We start from the raw sequence: 16270 nt of genomic DNA on the forward strand, positions 1-16270 counted from the left end.
CCGGTACCCTCTACCCCCCGAAATGATGGCCACCGAGGAGATCTCCTTGCGGGGGGTGTCCCGGGAGCAAGGGCGGCTCCGTACCCAAACGTCGGGGTCATCGGCCATCTCGTAGATGGAGCCGTCCTCCTCGGTGTGCGCCGGCGCACCCCCGATCGGCGCCTCCCGCACTGACAGCAGCTGCCCGGGGAGGTGGGAGGTGGAACGAAGGCGATATTGTAATAAAATCCCTTTTTTTCGCATTTCCCGAGGCGGGGGACCATCCAGGTCAGGGGGTTTCTCTTCTTCACCCTCTTCTTCCTCCTCCTGGTCGCCCTTTAGCACATCGGGGGCCAGGGTGCTCAACGCCACCGCCAAAAACTCCACGGGGCCGCCGTGCCCGTTGAGGGACACCATGCCTTTTCCTGGCAAAATAAACAGGGGTTTTGCTAAAAACGAGCCCCAAAATAAGGTTGTATCCACGTAGGGAGGGGATTTTTGGGGTGCTCACCAGTGATTTTGGGGATGCCCTCCAAGCGGGGCACGGGCAGCAGCACAATGATACCCTGGTCGGTGCCCACCCAGAGCGAACCCTGGCAGATGAGGAGGCTGGTGACACGGACGTGTTTTTGACCTGCAGGAGGGGAAAAATAAAAGGCTGAGGTCAAAAAACCATCGAGGGATGATTCTGCAGCAGCACCTTCCCAAATAACCCATCACCAGTGGCTTTTTCCTGGGAAACGCACCCCAGAGGCCCCCCCCCCAAAACCCAGCAGCATCTTTGTACAAATGTCTCCATGCCAGGGAGAGTGCTACAAATATAAATAAATAAAAAGAGGAGCAGGAAAAAGGCAGAAAAAAAAAATAGAAAAAAGTGAGACTTCTAATGGCAAATGAATATTTTATCGCCAGGACTTAGCGCTGCGTGGCGTCGGACTCGCTGAAGCAATATATCTGTGGAGATGCAACTTCAGTTTCTCCGGGAGGACTTTATTAATGACCTGTCGAGTTAAAAAGGATGAGGGAGCGCGAGTTCAAAAACGCATTAGTGCCCAACGCTCACTCGCGCGGGAAGAAAAGGAAGTGATAAATATTTTAACATGCCCTAAAAAAAAGGGAAAAGCGACTTACATGAGTATCGTGCTTATAACTAATTACGCAATTATGTCGCCCTGTAGCTGGAACAAGGCAGGAGACAACCTTGCAAGCGCAGGGTGAATAAGGGCTGGGTGGGTAGGCATGGCTGGGAGATGGCACTGGGGGGGGAACTGGGGGAAACTGGGTTCACTGGGCAATGGCAGTGGGGTGGATGTATGTACAGGTGCAAGGGTGCATGGATGGGTGTGAAGTGGGATGCACGGGTGCATGGAAAGGATGCACACAGGTGCAAGGATGGGGTGCATGGAAGCACGCAGATAATGCAAGCATAAGGTGCACAAATGGGGTGCACAGAGGTGCAAAGATGGGATGTGTGGATGCAAGCACAGGGGCAAAGATGGATGCAAGGGTGGGGTGCATGGATAAGGTGGATGCACAGGAGCAGAGCTGCAAAGATGCCATGCATGGATGCACGCACAGGTGCAAAGATGCCACCAGCTCCATCAACGACAAGAGACCCTAGAGGTCCAAGCTCAAACCTCTCCACCATTAACCAGCTCAATTCCTTGCCCAGTTTCTCTGCCAACCATTACGGCCATAACGCAAAACAACACATCGATAGCACGATGCTCCAACTTGCCCATTAATTGCAATTAAGAGCCAGGGGCAAGGGGAGCTCACCCGGCAGGACGAAGGTTGTCTTGGTGGCGATGTTGATCTCCTGCAGATGCTCCAGCGTCTCAGTATGGAAGAGGCGGATGGAGGAGCCCGAGGAAAAGGCCATCCAGACGCCGCTGCCCGCCTTGATCATGTGCGTGACGCTGGCCTCCGCGTCCGGGTGGGCCTCGAAGGTTTGCTGCCCAAAGGGGAATTGCAAACAGGAAATTAACACCAAAATTCCCTAAAGCCGATGCTAGCTCAGAGCTGCTTTAGAGCTGCCAAGCTGCATGAGGAGGGGACCAGAGTGACCTTGAGGCCAGCTCCAGCTTGGGCAGAGGACATTGAAACCAACCCCTCACCAAACCTCTCTGGGTTTTTTTTGATAACACAGCCTTTCCCACCCCTCCAGGTTTATTTCTTCCTTAAAAGTCCCATTTGCCAGATGAGGTGCAACTGCAAAATCCATCGCAAGATGGGACGAGACCTTTCTGCCTCTCTCCTACCCTAAAAACCAGCAATTAAAGGCTCAGCCGCCCTGCAAGAGCTATTTGGGGACCACGGACCAATCCATCTGCTTCCCAAGCTCCCTCTTGGAGCACTTCCCTATCAGACATGGGATGCAAACTGCAGGAGAACCAGCTTTTTGCATCAAAAATTGCCCCTGCTGCAAATTTCAAAAAATAAAAATGCATATTAGTATTGAAGGATTAAATCACTGGGGGAGAAACCTGCACACAGCAACTTCTCCTTCATTTCTCCAATAGTTTTGAAATCTTTTCTTTTTTTTTTTAAACTGCAAAATTTGATTTATATATAAAAAAAAGGAAGAGCATCAGCGAGGACCAGCATAGAGCATCCCCCCAAAAACCTTCCACAAAATAAAGGTAGATAGAGACTTTTAGGTGGTCTCCTCCTTATTCCCCTGCCCACAGGGGATTTATTCCCTGATTTATTCCCAAATGGCCATCCCCATCCAGGCAGCCCCCAGACCCCATTACACCTCTCTCCATCAAATACCATTTCCACCATCCCCCAGTATCCTCCCCTCTGGTTTTTTTTTCCCCTCCCTTGTCCCTTTTCTTCTGTGGAAATTCCCACCCAGCTCCTGTCATAAATAAAATTGGAGCCTGAAAACGAATCCAGTCCCCGATGCATTATTCATCCCCGGCACTGCCGTTAGGCTGGATTTATGACAGCTAATACATGCAAACTAAGTTTGGGCAGTAAATGTGAAAATTAAAGGTGGGAGAAAAGGGTTTGGTTTTTTTTAGCAAAACAAGGAACTATTCAGCACCTCCTGTTTATGCAGCTGCAGATGTCCCGGTGGGACCCGATGGCAGAGGACAGGGACCCAAAAGTGATGAAAAGTGGCAAAAAAGGGTTATTTTGGGCATTGCACAGGCAGGGTTGTGCATCCTCTGGGGCTCAAACCACTGTAACGCCCCCAAAAGCCACCACCATGTCCCGGCAATGCTCCCTACCTGGGTGTGGAGGCTGCTGGCATCGAGGACGGTGACGTGGTTGACGCAGCTGGCCCAGAGGGTCTCATCCAGCGTCAGGAGGGCTCGCACAGGGCCAGTCCCCACAGCCAGGCGGGTGGGCTGCTCTGCCGCATCCCACAGCCCCCCTAGGTGCAAAAAGGGGCAAAAAGATGCTCAGCAAAAAGAAAAAAAAACAACCTCTTTTGATGCCGCTGAAACCACCGAGTGGGTGCTGGGGTCAACTGCAAACCCCTCGTGTCACCTCTGATGCCTCCGAGCATCCTAATGCTGCAGCCAAAAGGATAAGAAGGGAGCTCACACCCCCAACTTCAACCCCCCAACCAAACCTGTTTGCCCCCACACAAACAGCTTTTTAGCAGCAAACAACCGGCCACCTGCATCACTCAGGCACGTTCCTCGTTAGAAAAGCCAAAAATCCTAAGGTTTTTTTTTAAATTTTCTTTGCTTTTGAAGTGCCACTCCAGAGCCGATTCATCCAGGGCCGATCTGGAGTGTCCCTGTGAGCCTCATCCAACCTGGATCCTTATAAATTCGCCACCAGCGGTGGCCGAGCAGCTTCAATAAGTAATTGCTCTCCTTTTATTAATTCCAAAGCATTTTTTTTTTAAATAAAACTGTAAGATCCAAGCGATAAAAGAGTCCTTTGGGCACTCGGACCTCTGCACCCATTGGCAGGAGTTTGCAACCGAGCTGCCTTTCAGCAAATCCTCATTTTCCCGTGAAAACAGAGCTATTTCAGGAAAGCTTTTTCCTTCCAAAAAGATAGGGATAAGATTAAAAACCCCACCCCGCAGCCCTGCCAGCAGCTTCCAACCTTCGACGTGCATTTATGCAATGGAAATTAAATTAAAACCATGTTATCAATTGGCTTGCAGGGTTGCTGTAAGATAAAAAAAGGGGACGTGCAGCACCCTAAAATGGAATTTAAGTGGCTTTACTGGCTCTGGGTTGACTTGGGTGCTGCTCTCTGCAGGTTATCTCAGAGCAAATGAGGGGTTTTGTCCAAAAATAGGCCAAGGCTGCAAGTTATTTGAGGCTCTTTCCTACCCTCTAGCGATGAATCAAAGGTATTTAACAGCCCAGGCAAGGAGTCCCCAGGGAGGAAGGCTCTTGGCAAACTGTAGCCAAGGAAAATAAACTCCAAAATCATGATAATGAAGGAGAAGGTTTTTGCATGGATGGGGCTTGGAGGGGATATAACACCAAAAAGGTGGCTTTTTTTGAAGCCAAAAGCTCTAAGGGGCCCTGGTGCAGCCCAGCCTTGGACACTTCCCGCAGTCCCCAAGCAAACCCTTTGTATCAATCCCTTGCCAGGACTGTTTTCCACACTTTTTGCCCCAAAACCAGCCCCTCTTGCATCCATCCTGGCAAAGGAAAATAGCATTTTGGGCTGCAAGGGGAAAAATGAAATGGGGGGGGGAGAAAAATAAACAAAAAATGGAGATTTATCACCATTTTATCAGCCAGCACCTCTCACTCCGTGGTTTTTTTAGGGTGTCTCACCCCAAAGTGTGCACGGGGGGGGCCTCACCGTTGCTCCTGGGGTAGGCGGCCACGGTCCCATCCTGCAGCCCTGCAAAGAGGTACTCAGTGCTGTGCTTCAAGCAGAGGACGGGCTGCATGCCGGGGCTTTTGCAGGTCAGCAAGCACTGTGTCCCCGTGTCCACGCTGCCGTACACCACGATGCTGGGGAAGGAAGGAAGGGGGAGGAGATGCAGGAGATGGCGGTGGTGGTCCTCAAAGTTTGGTGCTGGTGATGGCACCGATGAATGGAGATGGGGGGCTCACCTGCCGTCCTGCAAGCCCAAGCACACGGTGGGATGGGGGGATGTGGGGAGCTGTTCAGTGGTCGGTCGGGGGTCCTGGGAGCCCGTTGAGTCCCCCTCGCCTTCCTCAGGGATGTACTCCATGCACAGCACCGGCGACGCCACCGGGAAGGACTTCACCGTCCGCGGCACGGCACGGTTGAGGGAGAAGATCTCCACCTGCCCCCCTGCACCTTCCTGGCCCCCTCCAACCTGCAGGGACCGCAAATGGGTGTGAGTACCAGCCACGAGCACTGGAGAGGGGGTTTGCAGGCAGCGTGACCCAAACCCCATGCGTTTTGCCCCGTTTTGGGGTAGTTTTGCTCACCCAGAGGTAGCCCTGAGGCAGCGAAGTGCTGACAGCGGAGAAGCCCAGCAGTGAGGACTGCACGGGGTTGTGCACCGCGGCGCCGAGCTGGGGGAGAGACCAGGGTAAAGGGGGGGGTCATAACATCCCAAAATTACCCCAACATGTGCAAGGTATTGGTGCATGCCCCAAAAATCAGGATTCATCCAAAGCCCATCTTGTATTTTCAATTTTCCAGGATGGATTGCATGAATTTCTGCTTTGTTCACCCCATCCAGCCCACCCCACCATAGGATTTCTGCCTTTAATTCCCCAAAAAAGATGGGTGTAAAGAGGAAGGGGGTATTGGGGGGGGATTGGAGAAGAGTTTGGCCATCACTCTCACCTGCAGGTCGAGGGCCTTGGAGGAGAAGGCAGGCATGTGGCAGGACAGGATGGGGCACCAGAAGGGAGCTTTGCTCTTCTTGTCTTCGTCAGGACAGAGCCAGCCTGGCTGGTTCTCCTCCCCTGCAACAAGACAGGAGATTGACGACATCTGAGACACCCCCCAGCATCTCTCCCTCCCCAAAATTAGTAATTTGGGGTGCAGGGCTCATCTCCAAGCCCAAATCACCATCATCTGCAGACCTGGGGTACATCTCACCCCTTTCCTTCAAACTATTGCACCCCACTGCTGCACACAGCCAAGGAGCTGCCATGAGCAGCAGCAAAAAAAAAAAAAGGCCCAAAAGCCAAACAATATAAATATAAAGGGGGAAAAAATACAGCCTAATGTGTTTCTTCACATTAAGCTTTAACGTGTTTTCATTTCTAACTCATGGGTACAGGATTATCCCCCAGGCATCCCCGATTAAAAAACAACAAAATAAAACAAAAAACAAAAACACATAAACTGTTAAAAACAAGAGAATCAAAAATCGTTGCAGCCCAGGGGGATCTGAGCACTCAAATAGGATTTCAAATGATTTTTTTTCTTTCTTCCATTAAAGTTTTTTTGTTTGCTGCAGTGGCTGGTGGAGTTAAATAGGAATAGGAACAGGGAAGCAGCAGGAGGGGCAGCTCCTCCCTCACTTGTTCATCCATTTCACAGAAAAGGGGTCAGCCCCGACACCATCAGCACAAGAACCAACAGAAACCCAGCATCAACACAACACTGACCCAGAGATGCCACCCAAGAGCAGCAAAACACAAAGCATTTTGAGCCAGAATTACCAATTCCCAGTATTTCCAGTGTGCAAACCCCCAAAATGTTCTCCATGGCCTTGCTCTGAATTTCTTCTCCTGCCCTGTTTCACATCAGGAAGCTTGGAGCGATATAAACCTCCCACCCCACTTCCAAATTTGGCTTTTCAAAGCAAGGGTAACGGCAAGCAATGCTTCATGGGGCTACTCACGCAGTCCTATCTTGGCCAAGTGCAGGCGGTTCACCCAGGAGATCTTGCTCAGGGGGTTTGGAGTGATGAAGACCACCATGACGCTGATGGGGCGGCCGGACCTGCACAGGGAAAGCATCACCAGGTTGGTCTTCAACCTCCTCCTCCTCCCTGGGGTGGGAAGAGCCCACCTGTGATCTGCAAACTCACTTGTCCGGCTTCCCGGGCAGCAGAAGGCGGAGGCGGCACTTGTTGGCAGAGTGGATCTCCTCCTCCTTCACCTTCATCATCCTCTGCAGGGCCAAGCACCAGTCTTGGGCCACTGTCATGTTCAGATTCTGAATGGGGGAAGAGGGAAAGTGATAAATCATGGAAGTGTCTCCAAAACAAGCCTAAATCATCCCCAAATTTTATCCGTGGGGCTCTGCAGGGGGATAAGGTGTCCCCAAGGAACCACGTGGTCATTGCAAAGCTTGGTTCTACCCAAATCATGACTTTGCCTCTGTGCTCTGGCATGAAGGTACCTGGTAGGTGCCATGCAAGGTGCTGATGAGAAGGGTGATCTGCTCCACCACTGCCAGGTCCTTCTGCAGGTCCTGCAGCTCCTGGAAGAGCCGCGGTGGCCCCAGGTAGACTTTATCTTGGGTGGAAAAATGGAGAAATGAAGTCCGTGGAGGATGCTCCATCCCACCCCACCAAAACCAGCCCAATGGGGGCTCAGGGAACAGGTGCTCACTGTGCGAAGCCTGCCCGGCCGGTGCATGCTTCTTGGAGCCAGCGTTGTGGATGACCACGTTGTCTTTGTCATAGGCACCGCTCTCCTGCCCAACCTCCACCACCTGCACCTGCGGGAGGGCCGTGCTCCACTTCACCACGTATTTGGGACCCAGGGGCACCAGACTGCTAATTTCCAGCTGGCCTCTGCCAAGGGAGGATGCAAAAAAATACACGTAAATAAATCAGCAGGCATTGTGGCTTGCCCTGCAAGCCCTTGGGAGATGCATTTTTGCAAACCAAGCCCTATTTGCAACCCCACACCATGCACTGGTGCATGCCTACACCCCCAAATGTGGGGCACACAACCACACCAGACCATGCTGGGCACCTACCCTATGTTCACCGGCCTGGAAAAGGGGAAAAATGATTAATAAATAGGTGTTATGGGGAGGCTCAAGGAGGGTATTCCCCTTTCCATCATCAACCTCCACCAAGTCCTGGGGTCCCAGCAGGCTCCAGTACCCCACACAAACTCAGAGACCCCACAGCACCAGGGGGTAGAGGCTTTGCATGGAAGCATGCCAAAAGTGGGTGGTAAAGCAACCCCAGACCAGTCGGTTTCCTCCTCCAAAACAAGGTGAGGTGGTTTTAAAAGCCCTTGGGGGTAGAGCTAACAAAACGCACCAAGTCCAAAATCAAGGCAGGGAAGGTTGCTATGCCAGTGCTTTGCAAAGTGATTTTGGGGCCTGGGGGCCATCAGGACGTACTTGAAGTTGATGTTGGCGCAGACCAGCATGTCGTTGAGGAGGAAAACCTTCCGCTCCTTCGACTTGATGAGCTGGCCCCGGTCGCCGTACACCGTCTCCGTCAGCGTCTCGCAGAGCAGGAGCTGTCGCTGCCCCGAGCTCAGCATCTGTGGAGGGGACGGAGCAGGTGGAAGGCTCAGCCTGCGGGCTTTTGCAAGCCTCCTGCCCCATAATTGGGGTGGCTTTTCTCTAATTGCGAGGAATTTCCTCTGGCTGGGAGCATGCACAGCCCTGAGCTCTGCAGAGGCAGCAGTGCAACATGCTTCAAGGCTGCATGATGCCAAAATACTTTGCACTTTGTGTGTCCAATCAACAAGGGAGCAGAGCCCTCAAAGCCCAACCTGGCCATTTTGCAGCCCCTTTCAGGTCTCTCTTCATCCCCAGACCCTAAATCCTCATCCCAGGGCTGAGCTGGTGGCCGCATCGCTGTGGTTTTTGCCACCATGGCTGTTCCCAGCCCAGGATGTGTTGCAAGAGTTTCATTTAGGGCTTTTCGTGGTTGTTTTTTCTCCACCAATGGTTGCAACACCAGGCGGGTGAGACAGCAGCGCATCCTCGCTTTTCCCTGGAGGGTGATTTCCCCCCGTGCCAACCTCGAGATTTGCTTTTGCTCAACATCCTCTCAGCGAAAACAAGAATCACAGCTCCCCGAAATCCCCAACACGGGAAGTGGAAGCCGCAAAGCTTGACCACCAGCTCCAAAATCCCACCCGTCACAAGGAGGAGGAGAGGCTGAAGGACCCACCTTGTTGAGGCTGCTGCGGTCGCTGATGCTCTTGCTGAGCTGCTGGATTTCGGCGACTTGGTCAGCCAAGCGCTTCTGCTCATTGAGCTTCTCCGCCAAGGTCTCCAGCTCAGTGAGGGCCAGCTGGAGGGACAGGCGGTCTGCATGGCCCTTGGGGGTGTTTTTCAGCATGTCCTGGGATGGGGGAAAGGATGGGGGACAAAAAAATCCCCCAAGAAAATCAGTCCCATTGGGGGTGCTATGATTGGAAGTGCTTTTGGCAACTCCGAGATCAAAGCTTGGAAGATGATCATTGGGATGGTCTCCAAAGCTGTCACCAACCAACCCAAACATGTGTCCCTTGCTAAACCCTTTCCCTCAGCACCCAGACTGTGAAGGTGGGTGCAGGTGCCCCTCGCCCGTACCTGCAGGAGCAGGATGAACTGAGGGAACCTCTGGATGGGCTTTACCATCAGCCCGTAGAGCGTGACCCGGTCGGCGCTGGCCATCTGCCTCTTCTGCAGGGGGAAAAAAACCAACAAAAAAAGGGGAGTTTTCACCCATAACAGTGATGAGCAGCATCATGTGCCCACTTTTGGGTCCTGCTGACCTTGAGGAAGTCGAGGAAGGCAGGTTTGGTGAGACAAGCCTTCTTGATGAGGGACATAGCGGTGGTGAAGTTGTTAACGTAGTCACTGTAGACGTCCAGCACCATTGACTTGGAGAACTGGGGAGAAGGCAGGAGAGGAGCTGCGATGGCATGGGGCTCCCCAAAAAGAGGGGTCAGCAAAGCATTAGGGTTTATTATTTTTGTAGTGACGCTGAGGATGCTGGCAGTACCCCAAGTTGAGGATGTATCAATTAAATTTCCCAATCCCCCCTTGTATCATTAAGGGGGGGTCCAGGAGGAGGTTTGGCAGTGCCCCAACTTTCCCTCCTACCGAGGCTACAAAGAGGTCCCCGATCTTCTCGGCTGAGTCCCACTCAGCCACACGGGAAGCAAGGGCGATCTGGAACATGGAGTGGCACTGCAGGATCTCCTTCAGACGAAAAAACACCACCTGGCACTTCCTGGCGCTCAGCACCTTCGGCTCCATCTCCATCAACGGGTTCCTGTAATCCTGTGCAGGACACTGGTGCATCAGCATCCCTGCATCCCCGCATCTATCTCAGAACCCCCCCAAAAAAGGGGTCCCCCACCTGCAGGATGCGTTTCAGGGAGTCCACATAGCTCCGCTCGCTCTGCACAATGGAGCCCAGGATGTGCCGCCGTACCACCTGCAACAATACCTGGGCTCAGCCGAAAACCCCAGATAACAGGATTGGGGGGGAGCACCGTGGGCACAGCGTGCAGCAGAAGTGCTGACATGGCAGCATCGCTTTCTGCTGACTCGCTCTTTCCCCGCTTGCTCAATCACGGGACCAAGAGGAAGACATGTCCACCCTCCAAACCTCCCTGAAACCCCCAGCCCACCCCACGCTGACCTGCTGCGGGCTCAGCCCCTCAGGCATGGGGCCCAGCTCTGGTGGTGGGTGCTTCATGTCTGAGACAGTGACCTCCAGGAAACCTGTGTCCTCCTCCTCCGAGTCCCCTGTAAGGAAAACAAAACAATTAAATGCCAAAAAACCCCATTTTTTGACTTTTTATGGTCTAAAGAAGAGCCTGCAGCTCCCTCAGCTGCTTGGTTGGGATGCGTTTGGGTTTGGAGCTGCAAACAGAGATGGATTTCAGTGTCCTCCAGACACCGCGTGTCCCTCCCCAAGCCCCGGCCACTGTCACCGGACACCAGCATGAGTCAGGCTGGAAGCGGTGAACCAGCCAAGTCCCTGCAGGGAGGGGACAAAACGGGTCCCTGTCCCCTAAAAACCACCCTGGTTAGAGGAGAACCCCCCCCATTCTCACTCGAAGGGTGGGTGCGAGCAGGGAAAAGGGGGAAATGGAGCCCAAAGCAGCACACAGCAGAAAATGGGGAAGGCAAGAGGCGAGCACCCGCTGTCCGGCACGGCAATCCCTTACCCGAGGCCGAAGCAGCGGAGGAGGAGGAGAGCGAGCGAGCCAAGGCGGCGTTGCCATGCAGGGACGGCCGCTTCTTCCACATGGCCGCAACGCCCCGCTACGGCCACCCCGGCCCCATACCCGGTGCCTATAAATAACCGGTAACGGGGAGGACCGGCCGGGCTGGAGGGGAGGGTGCTGGCAGCCGGCTGACCTTTTTCCTTCCCTAATTTTGGCAGGGAGGATCATGGCCCTTGGCTGCTGCCTCCGCAAGCTCCTTCTCCCCCCATCTCCATGTCCTGGGGTTGGGATGCTCTCCATCACTCAAAGCACAGGACAGGATGCTCTCCAGCATCTCGTGCTCAGCATGGGACCCCCAAAAGCATTTAAGCCCCCACCATGGAAAGACTAAGCCACACCACCAGGGACATGCAGCAAGGCAGGGACACACACACCAGATCCCCCAGGCAGCCCCGGCCAAGCCATGAGGCCACCCACCAGGATCCTACCTCCCCCGTGATGCTCCAGAGAGCCCCTCGAGCTCCGGCGGGCATGCAGCTGCTTTTCAGCCTCTGCTGCCCTCCTCCTCTGCTCCCCATCCCCTACGTGACAGCAGGAGGGTTAGGAAAACACCCAAAAATGGGTATTTCACAGGCAGATCTTGCCCTGTGTCCAAGGGGGGCACCCACGGGTGCTGGCGTGGTGGGGCTGCTGTCCCCCATAGGAACATGGGTGCTCAGAGCAAGGAGCAAGCCCAAACTGAGAGAGCTTGCACAGGGATGCAAAGAGGGGGAAATAATCAAGTAAGAGCTTAAAACAGAAAAAATAAATCAGGAAAAGGAAAAAGCTGAAAGCCATCAGGATTCATAATGGTTTTTTTTTAAAAGTACACACAAAAAGGTCTTTTTTTGTTCTTAAATGCAAGGTAGGGCGCTTCCCCACTTACCTGGTGCCTCTTTCCGGTGCAGGAACGTCACCTTCCTCATCACTGCAATCTTGGTCTTCTCCAAACCGTCCTTGGTACCACTTTTGGCTGCTTTCATCAGCTGGGTCATCTGGGGAAGGGGATGAGACGGAACAGGAGGCTCGAGGGAGCACCAGAACCTCATTTCAGGTCCAGATACAGCAGTGCCATCCCCCTGGGGACATCTCCTCTGAGCATAGTCCCTCGTTTTGGGTTCGGATGCAGCAGTGCCATCCCCTTGGGGATGTCCCCTCCGAGCATGGTCCCCGTTTTCCAGCACAGCCCAATGGGGAGGAAGAGGAGGCATGCAGCTGAGGAAGGACGATGCTCCAGCATCTCTCTCTTCCCTCCGCAGGGATGGGGGTGAGCAGGCGAAGCGGGAGCATGCAGCGAAAGCGCAGCGGAGGCAGAGGAGGGAGGCGTGTGTGCATCCGTCCCCTCCTCATGGTCGGGGTTTGACGCGCGTGAGAGCGAAGGGTGGGGGGTGTTGGCCTTTCACACCTCAAATCAGAGCGTTTTTAGCCCAAGCTGATGCCAGTTCACCCTCCCAGCCCAAACTGGCCATAAAGCACCAGTCTGGATGCTTTGGGGCTGGGAAAGTGTTTGTAGTGAGTTTCTACGTCTCCCCCCGAAAAAATCTCCTTCCCCACCTGATTTCCACCCCGTATCGGGGGGGAAAAAAACCTTCTCAGATCCATCTATCCTGCGGGGGACCTTGCTTCATCCAAACGCCCCTTGAAAAACAAAAACACACCCAAAAGCAAACAGTTTGGGCAGCTGGAGGACAGGGAGCTGCAAGACAGATGGACATGAGAGGCAGGCTGGCAGTGCTTAATGTGGTTTGTTCCTCTTCTGGGGGATAAAACGGGATGAATTCAGGCTGGATAAACTCTGGGAGGGGTTTCTTCCACCCCCACCCTGGGAAATTTGGGGGACACGGGATGGAGGAGGGACAGTACCTTCCAATCGTACTTCTGCTTCAGCTCCTGCATGTCTCTCCCCCCAACTCTTAAAGCCAGGATGTCCCGCTTAGTCCTGGCGTATCTCTCCTTTAGTCTATTCAGGTCTGGAGAAAGCTGAGCCCAAAGCAAACCAGGCAGGAGGAGGAGGCAAAGGAGGCGAGAGAAGGCAGAGAAGAGATCCAGGTAAGCAGCCAAAAACAGTTAAAAGAGAGGAGAAATTCATCCCAAAGCAGCACGGTACAAGGCAGCATCTTCCCAAAATCCGATTTTGCTCGAGCGGGGAAGGGAGCAAGCGTGGGAAAAAGCAGCAGCCATGCTCCAGCGATGCCGAAATGTGAAAGGAAAGGGGAGGGAAAAAAAAAAGGGGAAGGAAGAATAAAAAAAAGAAAAATTCAACCCCCAAAGTTTCGGGCTGGCTTTGCAGTGGGTGATCCTGGGAACCGCAGCATCCTCTGCTTCGCCATCTGCAGGAGCAGCTGGGCTTGATGCTCCGGTGATTTTATACAAGCAAACCCAAGGGGGGAAAAAAACAAGAAAAAAAGAAAAAAAAAGGAAAATAATATCACAAAAACCCAAACATTGCAGCATTACCTTGGGCTGGAAGGATGCCCGCTGCTTGGCCGGCTCAGCCTCTGGTTTGGTTTCCTCGCCCGAATCCTCGCTGTAGCTCTCGAACTCGCTGGAGCTCCAGCCCAAATCTTCGCCCAGCCGCGACCCCTCACCACGCTGCACCTCCTCGTAGATCAGGCTGTGCTCTGGCCCCAGGCCTGCCACACAAAAACCAGCTCCTTTTCCTTCCAAAAAGGCAATTTCCCCTCCCCAGGGACTCACAGGAGATACCCCAAATCCTCAGGATCCCTCCCAAATCCCAGTGGTTTTCCCTCCACATCCTCTCCAAGGATGAACTGCTCCATCCCAGAGCATGCCTCAGTTTGCCTGGCTGGGAAATGGGCTTGTGGTCCCCGGGGAACAGTGGGAGGGGGGGAAGGTCTGTCCCTACCGTCCTGCTCAGCATCGAGGGTCTCACAGGGGACATCATCATAGATCACATCGTCCTCCACCACTGGGAACTCGAAGCGCTCACCTTTGAGGGGACAAATTCCCCCCCAGGGACTCAGGTCAACACGTGAGGATCAACCCAGGACCCAATCCTGCCCAAGCCTTGGCAGAGTTTGAGTTTTAGAGTCTTTTTCCAGCATTTTAACTCACCTCGGTGGCCGCTTTTCCTCTTCCAGGTCTGGGCATCAACGTGGGGGTCCCCTCCAGCTTCTCCATTGCTCATCCCCACCGGCAGCCTGCAGGTAAAGGGGTCAGGGAGCATCCTGGGGTGCAAATCCTCCTGGATTGAGTGCACCCAGGGCCCTCACCCCCCCCATCACCCCTTGTTCCTAATACAGGGGTTCACAGGCACAAAATAAAGCTTGCATCCATGTCCCCCTGACCACATTGGTCATCTGCTTCCTCATGGATTTTAGGGCAGATGAGGTTTAGGACCACAATGCAAAAAACCCAAAAATGGCTTTTTTAGCCTCAGTTCACGTGCTGCTGTAGGGCAGGAGAATGCACGAGCATCAGGGAGAGGGTCCTCATCCCCAGAGGGGGTCCTATACCCCTCTCACTGCAACCAGGGTGGGACAAGCTCTCCTTGCAGTCAAATGTGTATCTTTTCCCCCCAGATCTGCAGCTGGGCCAAACACCAGCCCCCTTTGAACACTCATCCCGGGGGGTTCCTCAACCAAAGGCTGGGGAAAGTTCCCACCACCCAGTTACCCACAGACCCCCCCAGTGGTGACCAGAGCCCTCCCAGATCATCCAGGGCTGCACAGTACACCCAAAAACCCTGGGCCTCTCCCACTTGCAACCTCTTTGGTGAGCAATGGGGAGAAACTGGGGAAACTGAGGCACAGTGCCAGGCTGTGGCATGTCAAATGAGGAGGGACAAACTCCAAAGCTCTGTTTTCTCCTGTGAGAGACTTAAAAACCCCCAAAATGCCCCCAACAGCCCCACGTACCCTTCCTGGCTCTCCGGCACCAGCCCGTCTGTGGAGAGAAAAAGCAAAGAGAAACAGCTTTGCCAGCCTGAGCACCCAAAGGGACACAGCAGGGACATCAGGGGCACCCAAAGGGACAGGGCAGGGGCATCAGGAGCACTCAAATGGGGACACAGCAGGGGCAACTCAAAGGGACACAGCAGGGGCAACACAAAGGGACACCCAAAAGAGGGACACAGCAGGCACATCTGGGGCACCCAAAGGGGGATATGGCAGAGACATTGGGGGCATCCAAAGAGGACACAGCAGGGACACCCGAAGGGTACACCCAAAGGGAATACCTAAAAGAAGGACACAGCAGGGACACCCAAAGGGAATACCCAAAAGAAGGACACATCAGGGACATGGTGGACACCCAAAGGGACATGGTGGGAGCACTCAGAAGAGGACACCTAAAGGGGGACAAGGCAGGAACATCAGAGGTACCCAAAGGGGACACAGTGGGGACATCAGGGAACCCCCACCTTCCTCACCGGCACCAGAGCTGGCCGTGCGCCGCCTGCGCGGGGGTGCCCTGAGCACCACGTCACCGCCGGGCTCAGCCACCGAATCTTCCTCCTCCTCCTCTTCCTCGCTGTCCTCAAAGTCAAAAGCTTCACCTGGGTCCTCCTCCCCAAGGGGCAGGGGGCTGCGGGGCTCTGGAGCGATTCGGTCACCTATGAGCAGAAATATCCATCACCCTGTGTCCCCCCACGGTGCTCCTCCCAGTAAGGAGGAACAGGGGGGATGGGGAGGAATGGGGAGGAACTGGGAAAGCATTACCCCCAAAAAACCCACAAGACGCACCAGCCCCTCATGTTTTCACGATCCCAAAAAGCTCTGATGGGGATGTGTAGGATCCCTCCCAGTGATGCATCCCCTTTCTGCCCAAAGCTGGGTGTCGTGTCGTGTCCCCCCCTCCCCCCAAAAAAAACCCCCGACAGGTTGACAGTACCTACTGCAGGGTGGGGGGGCAGCTCGGAGGACGCCATGGCACAGGGGTGCGGGATGCTCCGGCTGCGCCCTTCCCCGAGGCTTTCCTGTGGGAGAGAAGAAACGGGTTGAGAGGGGAGATAACTCCCGCAAAATCCACGGGGAGCCCCCAGAGGTGATGGATCCAGCTCCGGCTACTGTGAAACCTTGCAAGGAAAGAGAAAAGCTGCTCCTGGGTCACAATTTGCGCTGTAAATCCCCCCACGAATGGTAAATCCACCCCATCCACAGCAAACTTATCCCAGATTTATCATAAATTTATCCCGTGCATGGCAAATCCAGCTCCCAGCATCAAGGTTAGAGGTGTGGGAGGGTGGGAAGCGCCAAGCATCTTCCATGCGATCGATGGCTCAT

At 54.0% G+C, this 16270-nt stretch overlaps 1 protein-coding gene across 1 annotated transcript; it reads right to left on the reverse strand.

The window, feature by feature from the left end:
- On the reverse strand, positions 1-15915 carry ARHGEF10L (Rho guanine nucleotide exchange factor (GEF) 10-like; the record flags this gene model as incomplete). The annotated part of the gene is given in 28 exon segments (XM_010183718.1): positions 1-404; positions 491-613; positions 1759-1933; positions 3219-3364; positions 4771-4925; positions 5028-5257; positions 5373-5459; positions 5737-5858; positions 6746-6866; positions 6868-7062; positions 7249-7364; positions 7461-7645; positions 7834-7848; positions 8209-8354; positions 8993-9166; positions 9397-9489; positions 9582-9698; positions 9913-10092; positions 10172-10249; positions 10457-10563; positions 11914-12022; positions 12891-13007; positions 13485-13648; positions 13894-13977; positions 14103-14188; positions 14906-14933; positions 15418-15580; positions 15859-15915. Coding segments are annotated over 28 exon segments (3777 nt in total), but the record flags the coding sequence as incomplete, so codon positions are not given.
- Between the last annotated feature and the right edge of the window lie 355 nt (positions 15916-16270).

The sequence above is a fragment of the Mesitornis unicolor genome, unplaced genomic scaffold, assembly GCF_000695765.1.
Source record: "Mesitornis unicolor isolate BGI_N332 unplaced genomic scaffold, ASM69576v1 scaffold20504, whole genome shotgun sequence".
Classification (NCBI taxonomy): domain Eukaryota; kingdom Metazoa; phylum Chordata; class Aves; order Mesitornithiformes; family Mesitornithidae; genus Mesitornis; species Mesitornis unicolor.